At 55.9% G+C, this 22,082-nt stretch overlaps 1 protein-coding gene across 1 annotated transcript; it reads left to right on the forward strand.

Annotated features, from left to right (window-relative positions):
* The first annotated feature begins 437 nt into the window (after positions 1 to 437).
* LOC106864288 (flotillin-1) lies at positions 438 to 21,073 on the forward strand. The gene is given in 14 exon segments (XM_088157998.1): positions 438 to 640; positions 2,063 to 2,076; positions 2,078 to 2,139; positions 2,223 to 2,280; positions 2,282 to 2,314; positions 5,063 to 5,206; positions 7,088 to 7,207; positions 7,965 to 8,060; positions 8,910 to 9,062; positions 11,327 to 11,508; positions 12,592 to 12,637; positions 14,115 to 14,252; positions 19,176 to 19,331; positions 20,198 to 21,073. Coding segments are annotated over 14 exon segments (1,359 nt in total). The 5' UTR covers positions 438 to 597; the 3' UTR covers positions 20,312 to 21,073.
* Positions 21,074 to 22,082: the final 1,009 nt, after the last annotated feature.

The following is a 22,082-nucleotide window of genomic DNA, read 5'->3' on the forward strand; positions in this document are numbered from 1 at the left end:
TCATTACGATGAGATGACCATGGAATAACCATGACTGTGGCACAGCCACTACTGTGACATGACCATGATGTGATTGTGGCGATGAGATGGCCATGAAGTGACCATGAAATGATCATGAGATGACCATGACCATGCAATGACCATGACACAGTCCAGACCTTGAGATGACCATGAGCTGATCATGAGGTGACCTTGAGATGACCACGACACGGCCATGGCCGGGATCTCCCCAGACCCCGTCACTCCCCTCGCCTCCCGCTTCATCCGTTACTGAAATTTTTCATTTCCCAAAGATAATTTAGCACAGCCAATAGAAATCCGCTAGATCAGTGACGTCTCTCGTTGCCAGGCAGAATAGACCCCTCCTTCCCGCCCGTGGAGCGGCAGCCAATGGGAAGTGACGTTTGCAGTGCGTCACCGCGCTAATGCGGAAGTGGCGAGCGCGGGGGGTGCCGGGATCGGGGCGGCGGTCGCGGTTGGCGATTGATCCCGATCGGCTCCGATCGATCCCGATTGATCCCGATCGGCTCCGATCGATCCCGATTGATCCCGATCGGCTCCGATCGATCCCGATCGGTCCCCGGGTCTCCCCCCGCCATGTTCTTCACCTGCGGCCCCAACGAGGCCATGGTGGTGTCGGGTGAGTTCGGGGGGTCCCAAAAAATCCCCGGAACCCCCAAAAACTCCCGGGAACCCCCAAAAATATCCCCCAGAATTCCCGAGAATCCCCTCCCCAGATCCCCCCACATTCCCAGGAATCTCCAAAATCCCCCCAAAAACACCTGGGACCCCCCTGTTCCCCTCCGGGGTTTTGGGGTCCCCCCCAGGATTTTCGGGTCTTTTTGGGGGGCTCAGGAGGGGATTTTGGGGAATTTTTGGGGGTTCTGATGGGAGATTTTGGAGAGATTTTTTGGGGGTTCTGACAGGGGATCTTGGGGTGTTCAGGAGGGGATTTTGGGGCGTTCCCATGGGAGAATTTGGGGGGAGTTTGGGGAGAATTTTGGGGTGTTCAGGAGGGGATTTTGGGGAATTTTGAGAGAATTTTGGGGTGTTCAGGAGGAGATTTTGGGGGAATTTTGAGAGAATTTTGGGGTGTTCAGGAGGGGATTTTTTGGGGATTTTTGGGAGTTCAGGAAAGGATCGTGGGGGGATTTTGGGGAGTTCAGGAGGGGGGTTTTCGGTGATTTTGGGAGCTATTTTTTGGGGAGATCAGGAGGGAATTTTGGGCGGTCAGAAGGGGATTTTGGAGGGATTTTGGGGGATTCAGGAGAGGATTTTTTGGGGTTTTTTTTTGTGGTTCTGATGGGGGGATTTTGGAAGGATTTTTGGGGGGATTCAGAAAGGGATTTTGGGGTTCTGAGGGGTTCAGGAGGGAGTTTGGGGGGGGATTTTTGAGGCATCAGGAGGGGATTTGGGGGGATTTTTAGGGAATTCTGGATTGGATTTTGGGTGGGATTTTTGGCTGATCAGGAGGGAATTTTGGGTGATTCTGATGGGAGATTTTGGGGGGATTTTTGGGGGTTCAGGAGGGGACTTTGGGGGATTTTTGGTGGTTCTGATTGGGAATTTTTGGGGGATATTTTTCGGGATTCAGGAAGGAATTTGGGGAGATTTTTGGGCGGATTTTTGGGGATTTTGGAGTGGATTTTGGGGGAGTTCAAGAGGGGATTTGGGGTGATTTTGGGAGGGATTTTTGGTGGTTTGGGAAAGGATTTGGGGGGGATTTTTGGGGGTTCAGGAGAGGATTTTTGGGTGATTTTGGGAGGGATTTTTGGTGGTTCAGGAAAGGATTTGGGAGGGATTTTGGGGGATTCTGATGGAGATTTTGGGGGCGATTTTGGGGTGTTCAGGAGGAGATTTTGGGGGTTCTGATGAGAGCTTTTGGGGGGTGTTTGGGGGGTTCAGGAGGGAATTTTTGGGGGTTCTGATGGGACATTTTGGAGGAGATTTTGGGGGGTTCAGGAGGGGATTTTTGGGGCGATTTTTGGCGGCTCAGGAAGGGATTTTGGGGGGGATTTTGGGGAGGATTTTGGGGTCCCCCCCAGCTCTCTGTGCCCCCCAGGTTTCTGCCGCAGCCCCCCCGGTGATGGTGGCCGGGGGCCGGGTGTTTGTGATCCCCTGCCTGCAGCAGATCCAGAGGTGAGGAGGGAACCTGGGGGGGGGATTTTTGGGGTTCTGAGGGTCCCCCCAGATTTGGGGTGACCCCCCCCCGGTGCCCCCAGGATCTCCCTGAACACGCTGACGCTGCCGGTGCGCAGTGAGAAGGTTTATACCCGGCACGGGGGTGCCCATCTCGGTCACTGGCATCGCACAGGTACCCCAAAATCACCCCAAAAATCCCATCCTGAACACCCTAAAAATACCTCAAAAAATCACCCCAAAATCCTCCTCAAAATCCCCCTCTGAACCCCCAGAAATCTCCCCCAAAATCCCCTCTAAATCCTCCTCAAATCCCCTCTGAACCCACAAAAATCTTCCCCAAAATACCCTCTTGAACCGCTAAAAATACCCCAAAAATCACCCCAGAATCCCCCCAAAATCCTCCCAGAATCACCCAAAATTCACCCCAAAATCACCTTCTGAACCCCCAAAATCTCCCCCAAAATACCCTCTTGAACACCCTAAAAAGGCTCCAAAAATCACCCCAAGATGCCCTATCAGAACCCCCCAAAATCCCCCCAGAATCACCCAAAATTCACCCCAAAATCCCCCTCTGAACCCCCCAAAAATCTTCCCCAAAATCCCCTCCTGAGCACCCTAAAAATACTCCAAAAATCCCCCCCAAATCCCTCCAAATCCTCCTCAAAATCCCCTCTGAACCCCCAAAAATCTTCCCCACAATCCTCTCTTGAACCCCTAAAAATACCCCAAAATTCACCCCAAGATGCCTTATCAAAACCCCCCAAAATCCCCCCAGAATCACCCCAAATTCACCCCAAAATCCCCTTCTGAACCCCCCAAAAATCTTCCCCAAAATCCGCACTTGAACCCCTAAAAATCCCCCCAAAATCCTCCTCAAAATCCTCCTCAAAATCCCCTCTGAACCCCCAAAAATCTCCCCCAAAATCCCCTCTTGAACCCCTAAAAATACCCCAAAAATCACCCCAAAATCCCTTAAAATCATCTTCTGAACCCTCCAAAATCCCCCCAAAATATCCCATCGGAACCCCCCAAAAATCCTTCCCAAATTCCCCTCCTGAACCCCCCAAATTCCCCCCAAAATCACCCATCAGAACCCCCCCAAAAATCCTTCCCAAATTCCCCTCCTGAACCCCCCAAAATCCCCCAAAAAATCTCCCATCAGAACCCCCAAAAATTCCCCCAACCCTTCCGGGACCCCCAAACCCCCCTGGGACCCCCAAAACCCACTCAGAACCCCCAAAATCTCTCAAGAAATCCCCCAAAATTCCCCTGGGACCCCCAAATATCCCCCATGGGTTCCCCCAAAACTTCCTCGGGACCCCAAAACCCCGCTCAGAACCCCCAAAATTCTCCCGACCCCCCCAAATTTTTCCCCAATATCTCACACGGGCACCCCAAAAATCCACTCAGAACCTCCAAAATCTCGTTGGAACCTCCCAAAAATGCTTCGGGACCCCCAAATTCCCCCCTGACACCCCCAAAATTCCCTCAACCCCCCCCCCCCCCCAGGGCTCCCCTGCCCCATCCAACCGTGGTGGCGTTGCCCTTTTAAGGGAGGTCGTGGTGGGGCCCACCTGAGGCCGTTCTTAAAGCGGCAATGGCAGCGGGAGGCACAAACAACGCGGAGGGGGAGGGGGGAGCCCTTTTAAGGGGGGTTTGGATTGGTGGGGCCCACCGGGATCATTTAAAAGGGTAACAACCTTCTTTAAAAGGGTTGGGGAATCCCTTAAAAGGAGCTCGAAATTTTGGGGATCCCCAAATCCCCTAAATGTGATGGGCGTGGGGGGGGGGGAATCACCCTAAAAATGGGCTTGGAGTGGTGGAGACCCCAAAAAAATCTTTAAGGTGGGCAAAACATTGAAAAACCCTTTAAAAAAAACCCTTAAAACCCCATTAAAAAATCCTTTAAAAATCCTTCAAAACCGTTTAAAAACCCTTCCAAAAACCTTTTTAAAAAACCTTGAAAACTTCTCACAAAAAAAATCTTTAAAAACCCTTTAAGAACCTGAAAACCCCCTTTAAAACCCTTTAAAAAAAACCTTTAAAACACCTAAAAACCCTTTTTAAAAAACTTTAAAACCTTTTAAAAGCTTTTTAAAAAAACCTTAAGATCACATTAAAAACCTATAAAAAACATTTAAAACCCTTTAAAAACTCTTTAAAAACTCTTTAAAAACTTTTAAAAAACCCTTTTAAAAAAGTTTTTAAAATACCCCTTTAGACACCCTTAAAAACCTTTTAAAAACCCTTTAAAATATCCTTAAAACCCCATAAGGAACCCTTAAAAAAAAACCTTTAAAACTCTCCAAACCCCCTTTTTAAAAAAACCCTTTGAACCCCATTAAAAACCCTTAAAAACCCTAAAACCTCTTAAAAATCCCTTAAAAACCCCAAAAGGGGTTTGTGGTGTGGGGGTGTCCCTAAATCCCTCTTAAAGGGGCCCAACCCCAATCCTTAAAGGGGCTGGGGGTGGTGGGGACCCCCAAATCCCCTTAGAAGGAATTTTTGGTGTGGGGGTCCCTTTAAGAGGGGTGGGATCATCGAAAAAAATGGGTGGGGACCCCCCCCGAAAATCCCCCGAAATTGTCTTAAAAGGGCTCTGCCCTGATGGTCCCCACCTTAGCAAGCAACTTGCTTCTTAAAAGGGCAATGCCACGGTTGCCCCCTTAAAGGGGCCACGCCCATTTTTGGGGGGGTTCCTGGGGGTGGTGGGAACCCCCCCAAACCCCCTCCAAGAGGATGTGACACCTTAAAAGGGCACTGCCCTGGTGGTCCCCCCCCCCCTTTACTGAGCAACCAACCTCTTAAAAGGGCAACGCCACAGCTACCCCCTTAAAGGGGCCGCAGCCATTTTGGGGGGTGTCAGGTGTGGTTGGGGGGGGGGGTTCCCAGGTGATCACATCCCCTCCCCCCCTCGCAGGTGAAGATCCAGGGGCAGAACAAGGAGATGCTGGCGGCCGCCTGCCAGATGTTCCTGGGCAAGTCGGAGAGCGAGATCGGCCAGATCGCCCTGGAGACGCTGGAGGGCCACCAGCGCGCCATCATGGCTCACATGACCGTGGAGGTGGGGCTGGGGGGGAGCCACGCCCACTTCGGGCAAGCCACGCCCCTCCCTGGATAGCCACACCCACTCTGGATCCAACAATTTCTACCCCACTTGGAATGGGATGTGGTCCCTTTAAGAAATCCCAGCTCTGCTTGGAAGCCACGCCCCTCCTGGGATAGCCACACCCACTCTAGATCCAACCAACCACCCCCCATATGGAACAGGATGTGGCTCCTTTAAGAAATCCCAGCTCTACCTGCGAGCCACGCCCCCAAGGTGGCCACGCCCACCGGGAACGACACCCCCCCCTTAGGATGGGGTGTGGCCCTTTAAGAAACCCCGTTTCACCCCTTTAAGAGCCACACCCTAGAGACCACGCCCAGTGGTAAAGCCACACCCCCTAAGGTGATGGATGCCATTTTGTAAAGGCCACGCCCACCCCAATAAAGCCACTCCCCCTGACTTTATCCTGACCCCGCCCCTTATCTCAGGCCATGCACACCTGGCCACACCCCTTTTAAAGCCACACCCCCTTTAAATCAAACCACGCCCCCTACGCTGAATGACCCCACCCCTTTTTAAGGCGCCACCCACTCCCCAAGCCACGCCCACTGGAGCAAAGCCACGCCCCCTTAGCGACACGCCTTGGGTTTGGCCACACCCCAAACAAAGCCACGCCCACCTGTCCCCACCCACTTCCCCAAAGCCACACCCATTTGCTTCAAGCCACACCCAACTTACGCCTGGTCCGGTTCAGCCACGTCTCCAGAACCAAGCCACACCCAGGATCAAAGCCACGCCCACCGATAAAACCACACCCACCTGGCACCACCCTCTCCCCAAAGCCACGCCCACCGATAAAACCACACCCACCTGGCACCACCCGCTCCCCAAAGCCACGCCCACTGAATCAGACCAAGACCACTTGGCTCAAGCCACACCTTAAGCCTGACCCAACTCTGCTTAAGCCACACCCCCAGAACCAAGCTGTGGCCCCAGGATCAAGCCCTGACTCAACCCCTTTGTTCAAGCCACGCCCCCAAAGGCGCAGCCACCTGTGTTCACCTGGTCCCCAAAGCCACGCCCACTTCTCTCAAGCCACACCCACCCTAAGCCTGATTTACTTAAGCCCCACCCCCAGGATCTAAGCCCCACCCCCAGGATCAAAGCCGCCCCACTAAGCCCCACTCAATTTAACCTTCATCTCTCAGGCCTCAGCTAAGCCTCACCCTATTTGAGCCTTACCTCTCTAAGCCCTGCCCTGTTGAGCCCTACTCTACTAAGCTCCACCCAGTTAAAACCTCACCCCTCAGGCCCAGCCCCACTAAGCCCTGCCCTATTAAACCCCACCCCTCAGGCCCTGCCCAGCTAAGCCCTGCCATATTTGAGCCTGACCCTTCTAAGCCCCACTCTGTTTGAGTCTGACCTCTCTAAGCCTCGCTCAATTTAAACCGCACACCTTCGGCCCCACCCAGCTAAACCCTGCCCCACTAAGCCCCGCCCAATTCAAACCCCACTCCTCAGGCCCCGCCCAGCTAAGCCCTGCCCTATTTGAGGGTGACTCTTCTAATCCTGGCCCTTCGAGCCTCACCCCACCAAGCCCCGCCCAACTTAAGCCCCAGCCCTCAGGCCCTGCCCAGCTAAGCCCCGCCCTATTTCAGCCTGACCCCTCTAAACCCCACCCCTTTGAGCTGCACCCCGCTAAGCCCCGCTCAATTTAAACCTCACCCCTCAGGCCCTGCCCAGCTAAACCCTGCCCATTAAGCCCCTCCCCTGCCTCACCAGATCCCACCTTATTTGAGCCTTACCCCGCTAAGCCCCGCCCCTTTGAGCCCTGCCTAATCCACCCCCCACCCCCCTAAGCCCCGCCCAGCTAAGCCCCGCCCCGGCCCCGCCCAGGAGATCTACAAGGACCGGCAGAAGTTCTCGGATCAGGTTTTCCGCGTGGCCTCGTCCGACCTGGTGAACATGGGGATATCAGTGGTGAGCTACACCCTGAAGGACGTGCATGACGAGCAGGTGAGCACACCTGGGGACACCTGGGCACAGCTGGGGACACCTGGGGACATCTGGGGGCACACCTGGGGACACCTGGGCACAGCTGGGAACACCTGGGGACACACCTGGGGACACCTGGGGGCAGCTGGGCACACCTGTGGGCACCTGGTGAACATGGGGATTATCAGTGGTGAGCTACATGCTCAAGGACGTGCATGATGAAAAGGTGAGCACACCTGGGGACAGCTGGGCACAGCTCGGGACACACCTGGGGACAGCTGGGGACACCTGGAAACACCTGGGGACAGCTGGGGAGACACCTGGGGACGCACCTGGGGACACCTGGAAACACCTGGGGACAGCTGGACACACCTGGGGACACCTGGAAATACCTGGGCACAGCTGGGGACACACCTGGGGACACTTGGGCACAGCTGGGGACATCTGGGGACACACCTGGGCACACCTGGGAACACACCTGGGCACACCTGGGGACACACCTGAGGACACACCTGAGGGCACCTGGGCACACCTGGTGAACATGGGGATATCAGTGGTGAGCTACACGCTCAAGGACGTGCACGACGAACAGGTGAGCACACCTGGGGACACACCTGGAAACACCTTGGCACAGTTGGGGGCACCTGGGACACACCTGGGGAGACACCTGGGGAAACCTAGGCACGCCCCTGGGCACAGCTGGGTACATCTGGGACACACCTGGGCACACCTGGCACACCCAGGTGACAGCCAGGTGACAGCCAGCTGTGCTGTGCAGGATTACCTGCGCTCCCTCGGGAAGGGCCGCACGGCTCAGGTGCAGCGCGACGCCCGCGTCGGGGAGGCCGAGGCCAAACGGGACGCGGGGATCAAGGTGAGTCTGGACCAGTATAAACCAGTATAGCCCAGTATAACCCAATTCATCCCAGTATAACCCTGTACAACCCAGTATAAAGCAGTTTAACCCAGTATAACCCAATTCATCCCAGTCCATCCCAGTTCATCCCAGTATAACCCAGTTCCGTCCTTGTCCATCCCAGTATAACCCAGTTCCCATTATCCATTTTCAGTCCCTCACAGTTCATCTCAGTAACCCCAGTCTCTCCCAGTCCATCCCAATTTGATCCCAGTCCCTCCCAGTCCATCCCAGTTCCCATTATCCCATTCCCAGTCCCTCCCAGTCATCCCAGTCCTTCCAGTGCCTCCCAGTCCATCCCAGTCCCTCCCTGTCCCTCCCAGTCCCTCCCAGTCCATCCCAGTCCATCCCAGTTTCCTCCCAGTCCCTCCCAGTCCATCCCAGTCCCTCCCAGTCCATCCCAATTCCATCCCAGTCCATCCCAGTCCATCCCAGTTCCCTCCCAGTCCATCCCAATTCCATCCCAGTCTCTCCCAGCTCCCTCCCAGTCCATCCCAGTCCTTCCCAGTCCCTCCCAGTCCATCCCAGTCCATCCCAGTTCCCTCCCAGTCCCTCCCAGTCTCTCCCAGTCCCTCCCAGTAACCCCAGTTCCCCGCAGGAGGCCCGTGCCCGGCAGGAGCAGCTCTCGGCCCAGCTCCATCCCGGTCCATCCCAGTTCCCATTATCCCATTCCCAGTCCCTCCCAGTCCCTCCCAATTCCATCCCAGTCCCTCCCAGTCCATCCCAGTCTCTCCCAGCTCCATCCCAGTCCTTCCCAGTCCCTCCCAGTCCCTCCCAGTCCCTCCCAGTAACCCCAGTTCCCCGCAGGAGGCCCGTGCCCGGCAGGAGCAGCTCTCGGCCCAGCTCCTCTCCGAGGTGGCCACGGCTCAAGCCCAGCGCGATTTCCAGGTGGCCCAGGCCGAGTGCGACGGGGCCGTGAGCGCCCGCAAGGCCACGGCTGAGCTGGCCTTTCAGTTACAGGTGAGACAACACACCTGGACAGGTGAGGGAACACACCTGGGACAGGTGAGACACACCTGGGACACGTTAGACACACCTGGGACAGGTGAGACACACCTGGGACAGGGAAATACACCTGGGACACACCTGGGACAGGGAAATACATCTGGGACAGGTGAGACACACCTGGGACAGGTAAATACACACCTGGGACAGGGAAGACACCTGGGACGGGTGAGACACACCTGTGACAAGTAAATACACACCTGGGACAGATAAATACACCTGGGAGAGGAGAGAGTACACATCTGGATAGGTAGAGACACATCTGGACAGGTGAGAGACACACCTGGGACACACCCGGGACAGGTAAATACAGCTGGGACAGGTGAGACACAGCTGGGACAGGTGAGACATACCTGGGACACACCTGGGACAGGTAAATACACACCTGGGACAGGTAACACACTTGGGACAGGTAAATAAACACCTGGAATAGGTAACACACCTGGCACAAGTGAGAGAGACACCTGGGACAGGTGAGAGCTGGGACAGGTAAATACACCTGGGACAGGTGAGACACACCTGGGACAGGTAACACACCTGGGGGGGGACAGGAATGGGGGCTGAGAGCTCACCTGGCTCACCTGAGACACCCCCAGGACACCTGAGGCCTTCCCCTGATTTGTCACCTGTGTCACCTGTGTCCCCACTGTCACCTGTCCCCTGATGGATTTGTCACCTGTCCCTGTGTCCTTGCTGTCCCCTCTCCCTTGTCCCTGCTGTCACTTGTCCCCGTGTCCCTCCCCTGATGGGTTTGTCACCTGTCTCCAGTGTCACCTGTCCCGTGTCACCTGATGGATTTGTCACCTGTCCTGTGTCCCTGCTTTCACCTGTCTCATATTGTTGTCACCTGTCCCATGTCCCTCCCCGGCTGGCTTTGTCACCTGTCCCATGTTCCCTAATGGATCTATCACCTGTCCCCGTGTCCCTACTGTCACCTGTGTGTTCCCAGTGTCACCTGTCCTTGGTGTCACCTGTCCTGTGTCCCCAATGGATTTGTCACCTGTCCCCTGTCCTCAGTGTCACCTGTCCCGTGTCTTTGGTGTCACCTGTCCTGTCCCTGTGTCCCCACTGTCACCTGTCCCTGTGTCCCCAGTGTCACCTGTCCGTGTCCCCTGATGGATTTGTCACATGTCCCTGCTCTCACCTGTCCCCGTGTCCTTCCCCCAATGGATTTGTCACCTGTCCTGTGTCCCCGGTGTCACCTGTCCTGTGTCCCCAGTGTCACTGGTCCCATGTCCCCTCCCCTGATGGATTTGTTACCTGTCCCATGTCCCCAGTGTCCCCTGTCCCCACAGGCGGCCTGTTCCCCGCAGGCCATCGCGGTGCAGCAGGGGGAGGTGGCTCTATCCCTGTCCCAATGTCACCTGTCCCAGTGTCACCTGTCCCCTGATAGATTTGTCACCTGTCCCTATGTCCCCAGTGTCACCTGTCCCAGTGTCCCCTGTCCTGTCCCCACAGGCGGCCCATTCCTGGCAGGCCATCACGGCACAGCAGAGGGAGGTGGCTTTGTCACCTGTCACCCTTCCCAGTGTCACCTGTCCCACGTCCCCAGTGTCCCCAATGTCACCTGTCCCCACAGGCGGCCCGTTCCCACCAGGCCATCGCGGCACAGCAGGGGGAGGTGGCTCTGTCCCTGTCCCAGTGTCACCTGTCCCGTATCCACTGATGGATTTGTCACCTCTCCTGTGTCCCCAGTGTCACCTGTCCCAGTGTCCCCAATGTCCCCTGTCCTGTCCCCACAGGCGGCCCGTTCCCACCAGGCCATTGCGGCGCGGCAGGGGGAGGTGGCTCTGTCCCATGTCCCCAGTGTCACCTGTCCCATATCCACTGATGGATTTGTCACCTGTCCCGTGTCCCCAGTGTCACTTGTCACCTGTCCCATGTCCCCACAGGTGGCCTGTTCCCGCCAGGCCATCGCGGCACAGCAGGGGGAGGTGGCTTTGTCACCTGTCACCCTTCCCAGTGTCACCTGTCCCACGTCCCCAGTGTCCTCTGTCCCCACAGGCGGCCCTTTCCTGCCAGGCCATCGCGGCGCAGCAGGGGGAGGTGGCTCTGTCCCTGTCCCAATGTCACCTGTCCCAGTGTCCCCAGTGTCCCCAGTGTCCCCTGTCCCCACAGGCGGCCCATTCCCGTCAGGCCATCGCGGCACAGCAGGGGGAGGTGGCTCTGTCCCTGTCCCAGTGTCACCTGTCCCAGTGTCCCCTGTCCTGTCCCCACAGGCGGCCCGTTCCCGGCAGGCCATCGCGGCGCAGCAGGGGGAGGTGGCTCTGGTGGAGCGGGCGCAGCGGGCGCAGCTGCAGGAGCAGGAGGTCGGGCGGCGCCGCCAGGAGCTCGAGGCCACCGTGCGCAAACCGGCCGAGGCCGAGCGCTACCGGCTGGAGCGGCTGGCCGAGGCCCACAGGTGAGGCGCGGCCCCTTTAAGGGAGGCCACGCCCCTCCGGGGAGGAGCCACGCCCTCCTTTGGGCGGGTTTGGGAGGGTCCCACCGTTGCCCTTTGAAGAGAAATGTTGCCCTTTTAAGGAGAAGCGACACCCTCCCTGTGGGGCCCACCAGTCTGGGTAGAGTCATGGCCCTTTTAAGAAGCCGCACTCGACCATTTGTGGGTCCCACCAGTTTGAGACCATTGCTCCTTTAAGAGAAGCCCCGCCCCTTAAAGTGAGTCACAGACCTGGTGGGCTCCACCCTAAAAGTGAAGTCATTGTCCCTTTAAGAAGGAGCCACGCCCTCCCCCAGTTTGGGGGAGGTCCCACCCATTGCCCCTTGAAGGCAAGTGTTGCCCTTTTAAGGAGAAGCCACATTGCCACCATGGTGGAGACCACCACTCTGAGACCATTGCCCCTTTAAGGGCAGTGTTACACTGTTGAGGAGAAGCCACACCCTCGCCGTGGTGGGTCCCACCATTTTGGTAGGGCCATTGCCCTTTTAAGAGAGCTGTAATCCCTTCTAGGAGAAGCCCTGGTGGGTCCCACCCTTAAAAGTGAAGCCGTTGCCCCTTTAAGAAGGAGTCCCAGCCCCTCCCAATCAGCCATGGGGCTGTTTTGGGGGGGTCCCACCAGCTTAGGTGATGGCATTGCCCTTTTAAGGGTACAATGACCCTGTTTTGGGGGGGTCCCACCAGTTTTGGTGGAGCTCTTGCTCTTTTAACAGAAGTATTGCCCCTTTAAGAATAAGCCACACCCCTACCATGGTGGGTCCCACCACTTAATGGAGCCACTTCCATTCAGAGCGAGCCATTGCCCTTTTAAGGAGATGCCACACCCAGCCATTGCCCCTTTAAGAGAAGTGGTGCCCCTTTAAGGAGAAGCCACACTCTCACCTGGTGGGTCCCACCACTTTGGGTAAAGCCGTGGCCCTTTTAAGAGAAGCCACGCCCACACCAAATAAACCACCACCACCCCCCCCGGTGGGCCCACTCGTATCGCACCATTGCCCTTTTAAGAGCAGCATTGCCCCTTTAAGAGCAATGATTTGGCGCCCCCTACAGGACGGAGGTGCTGCTGCAGGCTGAGGCCGAGGCCGAGAGCCTCAAGGTGAGTCCGGGGGTCCCAGGTGGGGTTTGGGGGGTCCCGGGTGGGGTTTGGGGGGTCCCAGGCGGGGTTTGGGGGGTCCCAGGTGGGGTTTGGGGGGTCCCAGGTGGAGTTTGGGGGGTCCCGGGTGAGGTTTGGGGGGTCCCGGGTGGGGTTTGGGGGGTCCCAGGTGAGGTTTGGGGGGTCCCAGGTGAGGTTTGGGGGGGTCCCAGGTGGGGTTTGGGGGGTCCTGGGGGGTTTTTGGGGGGTCCCAGGTGGGGTTTGGGGGGTCCCAGGTGGGGTTTGGGGGGTCCTGGGGGGTTTTTGGGGGGTCCCGGGTGGGGTTTGAGGGGTCCCAGGTGGGGTTTGGGGGTCCTGGGGGGATTTTTGGGGCCCCCCAATCCCATTTTTAGGTTCCCCAATCCCATTTCTGGGATCCCGAATCCCGTTTGTGTCTTGTCTCCATCATGAAAATTTTGGGTTCAAGACCCAGCTTTTGGTGTCCCCAGTCCCATTTTTGGTGTCCCCAATTTTATTTTCAGGGTCCCTGATCCCATTTTTGGGATCTGGATCTCATTTCTGATGTCCCCAATCCCATTTTTGGGGACCCTGGTGCCATTTTCTGTGTCCCCAGTCCCATTTTTGGGATCCTTGATCCCATTTCTGGTGTCCCCAGTCCCATTTTCGGTGTCCCCAATCCCATTTTTGATGTCCCCACTCCCAATTTTTAGGTCTCCAGTCCCATTTTTGGGGTCCCTGATGCCATTTCTGATGTCCCCAATCCCATTTTTGGGTTCCAGGTGACAGGTGCTGCCCGTGCCATGTTTGATGTCCACAGTCACATTTTTAGGGTCTCCAATCCCATTTTCAGTGTCCCCAATCCCATTTTTGGGGTCTCTGGTCCCATTTTTGGGGTCCCTGATGCCGTTTTTGGAGTCCCCAATCCCATTATTGGCGCCCCCAATCCAATTTTTATGTTCCCAGTCCCATTTTCGATGTCCCCAATCCCATTTCTGGTGTCCCCAATGCCATTTTCGGTGTCCCAAATCCCATTTTTGGGGTCTCTGCTCCCATTTTTGATGTCCCAAATCCAATTTTCGGTGTCCCCAATGTCACTTTTGGGTTCCAGGTGACAGGTGCCACCCGTGCCATGTTTGGTGTCCCCAATCCCATTTCTGGCATTCCCAATCCCATTTTTGGGGTCTCCGGTCCCATCTTTGATGTCCCCAACGCCATTTTTCGTGTCCCCAACGCCATTTTCGGTGTCCCTAATCCCATTTTTGAGGTCCCTGGTGCCATTTTCGGTGTCCCCAATCCCATTTTTGGTGTCCCCAATCCCATTTCTGGTATTCCCAATCCCATTTCTGGTGTCCCCAGTCCCATCTTTGATGTCCCCAACGCCATTTTCGGTGTCCCCAACGCCATTTTCGGTGTCCCCAATCCCATTTTTGAGGTCCCCGGTGCCATTTTCGGTGTCCCCAATGTCACTGTTGGGTTCCAGGTGACAGGTGCCGCCCGTGCCGCCGCCGTTGCCGCCCGGGCTCGCGCCGAGGCCGCCGCGGTGGCCGCCAAGGCCGAGGCCTTCGGGCAGTTCCAGGACGCGGCCGTGGTGGATCTGGTGCTGCAGAGGCTGCCCCAGGTGGGACACTGGGGACAATTGGGGACATTTGGGGACATTGAAGGGATAATGGGGACAGTGGGGGTTGGGGACGTTTGGGGACATTGGGAAAAAATGGAGGGAAAAGGGGAAAAAATGGGAAATTGGATTGGGGACATTTGGGGACATTGGGATATTGGGGGAGTTGGGGACATTGGGGACACTGGGGGACATTTGGGGGCATTGGAAACATTGAGGGGATTGGGGACATTCGGGGATTTTGAGGACATTGGGGGACATTGAGGGGATTGGGGACATTGGGGACATTTGAGGACATTTGGGGACATCTGGGGACATCTGGGGACATTGAGGGGACAGTGGGAGTTGGGGTCGTTTGGGGACATTGAGAAAAAATGGAGGGAAAAGGGAAAAAAATGGGAAATTGGATTGGGGACATTTGGGGACATTCGGGAGATTGGGGGAGTTGGGGACATTTGGGGACATTTGGGGACATCTGGGGACAGTGGGAGTTGGGGTCGTTTGGGGACATTGAGAAAAAATGGAGGGAAAAGGGGAAAAATTGGGGAAAATGGGATTGGGGACATTTGGGGACAATGGGGACATTGGGGACATTGAGAGATATTGGGGACCTTGGGGGATTGTGGACATTTGGGGACATTTGGGGACATTGAGGGGACATCTGGGGACAGTGGGGGTTGGGGACGTTTGGGGACATTGAGAAAAAATGGAGGGAAAAGGGAAAAAAATGGGAAATTGGATTGGGGACATTTGGGGACATTTGGGACATTGGGGGAGTTGGGGACATTGGGGACATTTGGGACATTGGGGACATTTGGGGGCATTGGAAACATTGAGGGGATTGGGGACATTGGGGACATTTGAGGACATTTGGGGACATCTGGGGACATCTGGGGACATTGAGGGGACATTGGGGACAGTGGGAGTTGGGGTCGTTTGGGGACATTGAGAAAAAATGGAGGGAAAAGGGGAAAAAAATGGGAAATTGGATTGGGGACATTTGGGGACATTTGGGACATTGGGAGGATTGGGGACATTTGGGGACATTTGGGATATTGGGGGAGTTGGGGACATTGGGGACACTGGGGGACATTGGGGACATTTGGGGGCATTGGAAACATTGAGGGGATTGGGGACATTTGGGGATTTTGAGGACATTGGGGGACATTGAGGGGATTGGGGACATTTGGAAAATTTGGGGACATTTAGGAGATTAGGGGGGATTGGGGACAATTGGGGACATTGGAAACATTGAGAGGATTGGGGACATTGGGGACATTTGAGGACATTTGGGGACATCTGGGGACATCTGGGGACATTGAGGGGACATTGGGAGTTGGGGTCGTTTGGGGACATTGAGAAAAAATGGAGGGAAAAGGGAAAAAAATGGGAATTGGATTGGGGACATTTGGGGACATTTGGGACATTGGGATATTGGGGGAGTTGGGGACATTGGGGACACTGGGGACATTGGGGACATTTGGGGGCATTGGAAACATTGAGGGGATTGGGGACATTTGGGGATTTTGAGGACATTGGGGGACATTGAGGGGATTGGGGACATTGGGGACATTTGGCGACATTTGGGAGATTAGGGGGGATTGGGGACATTTGGGGACATTGAGGGGACATCTGGGGACATTGGGGACGTTGGGGACATTGAGAGATATTGGGGACCTTGGGGGATTGTGGACATTTGGGGACATTTGGGGACATTTGGGGACATTGAGGGGACATCTGGGGACAGTGGGGGTTGGGGACGTTTGGGGACATTGAGAAAAAAATGGAGGGAAAAGGGGAAAAAATGGGAAATGGGATTGGGGACATTTGGGGACATTGAGAAATATTGGGGACCTTAGGGGATTGTGGACATTTGGGGACATCAAGGGGATTTAGGGACATTGGGGGGACTGGGGACATTGGGGACATTTGGGGGCATTGGAAACATTGAGGGGATTGGGGACATTTGGAAAATTTGGGGACATTTGGGAGATTAGGGGGGTTGGGGACATTGGGGACATTTGGGGACATTGGGGACAGTGGGGGTTGGGGACATTTGGGGACATTTAGGAGATTAGGGGGGATTGGGGACAATTGGGGACATTGGAAACACTGAGGGGATTGGGGACATTGGGGACATTTGAGGACATTTGGGGACATTGAGGGGACATCTGGGGACATGGGGGACGTTGGGGACATTGGGAAGATTGGGGGGACATTGGGGGTTGGGGACATTTGGGAGATTAGGGGGGATGGGGACATTTGGGGGCATTGGGGACAGTGGGGGTTGGGGACATTGGGGACATTTGGGACATTGAGGGGACATTTGGGGGCATTGGAAACATTGAGGGGCTTGGGGACATTGGGGACATTTGGCGACATTTGGGAGATTAGGGGGGATTGGGGACATTTGGGGACATTGAGGGGACATCTTGGGACATTGGGGACGTTGGGGACATTGAGAAAAAAATGGAGGGAAAAGGGAAAAAATCGGGGAAAATTGGATTGGGGACATTTGGGGACAGTGGGGACATTGGGGACATTGAGAGATATTGGGGACCTTGGGGGATTGGGGACATTTCGGGACTTTGGGGATTTGGGGACGTGGAGAAAAAAATTAGGAAAATTGGAATGGGGACATTTGGGGACACTTGGGGGGGGATTTGGGACATTGGGGGACATTGGTGGCATTTGGGGGGATTTGGGGACATTTGGGACACTGAGGGGAATTGGGGACATCAGGGACAGTGGTGGCACTCTGGGGACACTCTGGGGACACTCTGGGGAATTTTGGGGTCCTTGGGTGGGATCTGAGGGGAGCCCCAAAGTCTGGGGAGGTTTTTGGGGTCACTGAGAGGCGACTTTGGGGGGATTTGGGATTTTGGGGCCGGGATTTGGGATTTCAGGGCTGATTTTGGGGCCAGTTTTGGGGTGGAATTTGGGATTTTGGGGCTGGGATTTGGGATTTCAGGGCTGGTTCTGGGGATTTTTGGGCCGATTTTGGGACTGATTTTTGCAATTCGGGGTGGATTTTGGGGCCCATTTTTGGCTGATTTGGGGCCGATTTTGGGGCTGGGATTTGGGATTTCAGAGCTGATTTTGGGATTTTGGGGCCGATTTTGGGGCTGGGATTTGGGATTTTGGGGCTGATTTTGTGATTTTGAGGTGAATTTTGGGGCCGATTTTGGGGATTTTCGGGGCTGGGATTTGGGATTTTGGAGCTGATTTGGGGATTTTGGGGATGGGATTTGGGATTTTGGGGCCGATTTTGGGGCTGGGATTGAGGCTGGGATTTGGGATTTCAGGGCTGATTCTGGGGCTGATTTTGGGGCCATTTCAGGGTGGATTTGGGATTTTGGGGCTGGGATTTGGGACTTCAGGGCTGAATCTGGGGCTGATTTTGGGGCAGATTTTTGTGATTTGGGGTGGATTTTGGAGCTGATTTGGGACTGATTTTGGGGCTGCTTTTGGGGCTGGGATTTGGGATTTCAGGGCTGGTTCTGGGGATTTGGGGCCAATTTTGGGGCCGATTTTTGTGATTTGGGGTGGAGTTTGGGGCCGATTTTTGGCTGAATTTGGGGTCGATTTTGGGGCCGGGATTTGAGATTTCAGGGCTGATTTCGGGGTCGATTTTTGGCTGATTTTGGGCTGATTTTGGGGCTGGGATTTGGGATTTTGTGGCCAGTTTTGGGGCTGGGATTTGGGATTTCAGGACTGAATTTGAGGCCAATTTTAGGGCTGATTCGGGGCTGATTTTGGGATTTTGAGGTGAATTTGGGGGCCGATTTTATGATTTTTGGGGCCGATTTTGGGGCTGATTTTGGGATTTTGGGGCCGGGATTTGGGATTTTGAGGTGAACTTTGGGGATTTGGGGCTGATTTTGGGGCTGATTTTGGGATTTTGGGGCTGATTCTGGGGATGTGGGGTGGATTTTGGGGCCGATTTTTGGCTGATTTGGGGCCATTTCAGTGGATTTTGGGGCTGCTTTTGGGGCTGGGATTTGGGATTTCAGGGCTGGTTCTGGGGATTTGGGGCCAATTTTGGGGCAGATTTTTGTGATTGGGGGTGGAGTTTGGGGCCGATTTTTGGCTGATTTTGGGGCCAATTTTGGGGCTGGGATTTGAGATTTCAGAGCTGGTTTTTTTGGGGGATGATTTTGGGATTTTGGGGCTGATTTTGGAGCCAATTTTGGGGCCGATTTTGATGCTGATTTTGGGGTCGATTTTGAGGCTGATTTTGGGTCTGATTTGGGATTTTGGGATGGATTTTGGGGCTGATTTTGGGAATTTGGGGCCGATTTTGTGATTTTGAGGTGAATTTTGGGGCTGATTTTGGGGTTGGGATTTGGGATTTTGGAGCTGATTTTGGGATTTTGGGACTGATTTTGGGTCTGGGATTTGGGATTTTGGGGCTGATTTTGTGATTTTGAGGTGGATTTTGGGGATTTGGAGCCGATTTTGGGGCTGGGATTTGGGATTTTGAGGTGAATATGGGGGATTTGGGGCCAATTTTGGGGATTTTGGAGCTGATTTTGGGATTTCAGGGCTGAGATTTGGGATTTTGGGACTGATTTTGGGGCTGACTTTGGGGACTGATTTGGAGCTGATTTTGCGATTTTAGGGCTGATTTGGGGGCTGATTTTTTGGATTTTGGGGCCGATTTTGGGACCAGAATTTGAGATTTTGGGGCTGGAATTTGGGATTTTGGGGCTGGAATTTGGGATTTTGGGGCCGATTTTGGGATTTTGAGGTGGATTTTGGGGATTTGGGGCTGATTTTGGGGCTGATTTGGGGGCTGGGATTTGTGATTTTGAGGTGAATTTTGGGGCCGATTTGGGGATTTTGGGGCTGATTTTGTGATTTTGAGGTGGATTTTGGGGATTTGGGGCGGATTTTGGGGCTGATTTGGGGGATTTGGGTTGGCAGGTGGCCGAGGCCGTGGCCCAGCCCCTGCTGGGGACGCGCCGGGTGACGCTCGTGGGCGGCTCCGGGGACGTCGGAGTCGCCAAAATTCCCTCGGAAATTCTGGATTTGGTCACGAGGCTGCCGGGGACCGTGGGGGCCTTGGCCAGGGGCTCCCAGGTGAGATTTGGGGGAGATTTTGGGGGGTCCCAGGTGAAATTTGGGGGGATTTGGGGGCTCCCACGTGAGATTTGGGGGAGATTTTGGGGGGTCCCAGGTGAAATTTGGGGGGATTTGGGGGCTCCCACGTGAGATTTGGGGGGGATTTTGGGGGTCCCAGGTGAAATTGGGGGGGATTTGGGGGCTCCCACGTGAGATTTGGGGGGGATTTTGGGGCTCCCAGGGGGGATTTGGGGGATTTTGGGGGATCCCAGGTGAGATTCAGGGGGATTTGGGGGGGATTTTGGGGGGTTTGGGGTGTCCCAAGTGAGATTTGGGGGGGATTTGGGGGCCCCAGGTGAGATTTTGGGGGGTTTGGGGGGGTCCCAGGTGAGATTTGGGGATTTGGGGTTCCCAGGGGGGATTTGGGGGGGATGTTGGGGGGATGTTGGGGGTCACAGGTGAGATTTGGGGGGGATTTTGGGGGCTTTGGGCAGCTCCCAGGTGAGATCTGGGGGATTCTGGGGGGTCCCAGATGAAATTTGGGGGGGGGGGTTTGGGGCATTTGGGGGATCCCAGGTGAGATTTGGGGGGAATTTGGGGGGTTCCAGGGGGGATTTGGGGGATTTTGGGGATTCCCATGGGGAATTCAGGGGATTTTGGGGGGAATTTGGGGTCCCTGAGGAGATTTTGGAGGGTTCCCGGTGAGGTTTGGGGGGGTCCCAGGTGGATTTTGGGGTGAATTTGGGGGATTTTGGGGGGTCCTGGATGGGATTTGGGTGTCCCAGGTGAGGTTTTGGGGGTCCCAGGTGAATTTTTGGGGCGAATTTTGGGGATTTTGGGGTCCTGGTGCCACCCCCCCCCCCCCGTCCCCTTTGTCCCCTCAGGTGACCCCGAGTGAACCCGAGGGCGGCGCCGGAGCCACCAGGACGTCCCCAAATGTCCCCAAAATGTCCCCAAATGTCCCCAAAGCGTCCCTGAGCGCCGCCGCCCCCCAGTGACACCAAAAATGTCCCCAAAGTGCCACCAATCCCCCAGTGACACCAAAGTGTCCCCAAGTGCCACCCAAGTGCCACCAGGCCTTGCATGTCCCCAAAGTGCCACCACTGCAGCGTCAGCGTGTCCCCAAAGTGTCCCCAAAATGTCCCCAAGGTGCCACCCCCGGATGTCATCGTGTCCATGAAATGTCCCCAAAATGTCCCCAAAGTGCCACCCCCGGATGTCATCGTGTCCATGAAATGTCCCCAAAGTGTCCCCGAAATGTCCCCAAGGTGCCACCACCCCCTGGCAGTGTCCCAGAAGTGTCACCTTGTCCCCAAAGTGCCACCCCCGGATGTCATCATGTCCCCGAAATGTCCCCAAGGTGCCACCCCCGAATGTCATCGTGTCCATGAAATGTCCCCAAGGTGCCACCCCCGAATGTCATCGTGTCCCCGAAATGTCCCCAAAGTGTCCCCGAAATGTCCCCAAGGTGCCATCATGTCCCCGAATTGTCCTCAGAGTGCAACCACTGCAGTGCCACCGTGTCAATAAAGTGTCCCCGAGGTGCCACCACTCTGCTGTCACCGTGTCCCCAAAGTGTCCCCGAGGTGCCACCGCCCTGCAGTGCCACCCCTGAATGTCACCATGTCCCCAGGGCGTCCCCGAGGTGCCACCACCGCCCCAAAAGTGTCCCCAAAGTGTCGCCACTGCAGTGTCACCATGTCCCCGTGGTGCCACCACCCCCGGTGTCACCCTGCCAATAAAATGTCCCCAAAGTGCCACCACCGCAGTGTCGCTGTGTCCTTGAAGTGCCACCACTCCTGCAGCGTCCCCAAGGTGCCACCCGTGGATGTCACCCTGTCCCGAAGTGTCCCCAAGGTGCCACCACCCCCAATGTCACTGTGTCCCCAAAGTGCCACCCCCCCCCCCGGTGTCCCCAAAGTGCCACCCCCCGTGTCCCCAACAGGTGACATTCCCACGCTGTCACCGCCAGAGCCACCAAGGGGGGGTTGGGGACACCTTGGGGACATCGGGGACCCCTCCAGGTGACCCCCAGGTGACATTGGGGACCCTCAGGTGACCCTGGAGGTGACACAGGTGACGCCAACCCCTCCCAGGTGACATTGGAGACCCCCAGGAGGGGACACAGGGACCCCCCAGGTGACACTGGGGACCTTCAGGTGACACCAAAATCCCCTCAAGTGACCCAGGAGGTGGCACAGGTGACCCGGGTGACCCCAAAGTGACATCCAGGTGACATTGGGGCCCTCAGGTGACATTGGGGACCCTCAGGTGACCCCAAACCCCCCCAGGTGACCCCAGAGGTGACACAGGTGACATTCGCGACTGTCAGGTGACCCCAAAACCCACCTGAGTGACACTGGGAACCCTCAGGTGACCCCAAAACCCAGCCAGGTGACCCAGGAGGTGACACAGGTGACACCAAGATCCCCCCCCAGGTGGCCTCAAAGTGACCCCAGGACCCTGCAGGTGACACTGGGGACCCTCAGGTGACCCCACAGGTGACAAAAGGTGACCCAGGTGACACTGGGGACTCTCAGGTGACACCCAGACCCTCCCAGGTGGCCTCAAAGTGACCCCAGAGATGACACAGGTGACACCCAGACCTCCCCAGGTGGCCTTAAAGTGACCCCAGGACCCTGCAGGTGACGCTGGGGACCCCCAGGTGACCCCAAAACCTGCACAGGTGACCCCACAGGTGACCCAGCTGACAGAAGAGGTGACACTGGGGACTCTCAGGTGACACAGGTGACACCCAGACCCTCCCAG

The sequence above is a fragment of the Sturnus vulgaris genome, unplaced genomic scaffold, assembly GCF_052056855.1.
Source record: "Sturnus vulgaris isolate bStuVul1 unplaced genomic scaffold, bStuVul1.hap1 Scaffold_195, whole genome shotgun sequence".
Taxonomy (NCBI): Eukaryota; Metazoa; Chordata; class Aves; order Passeriformes; family Sturnidae; genus Sturnus; species Sturnus vulgaris.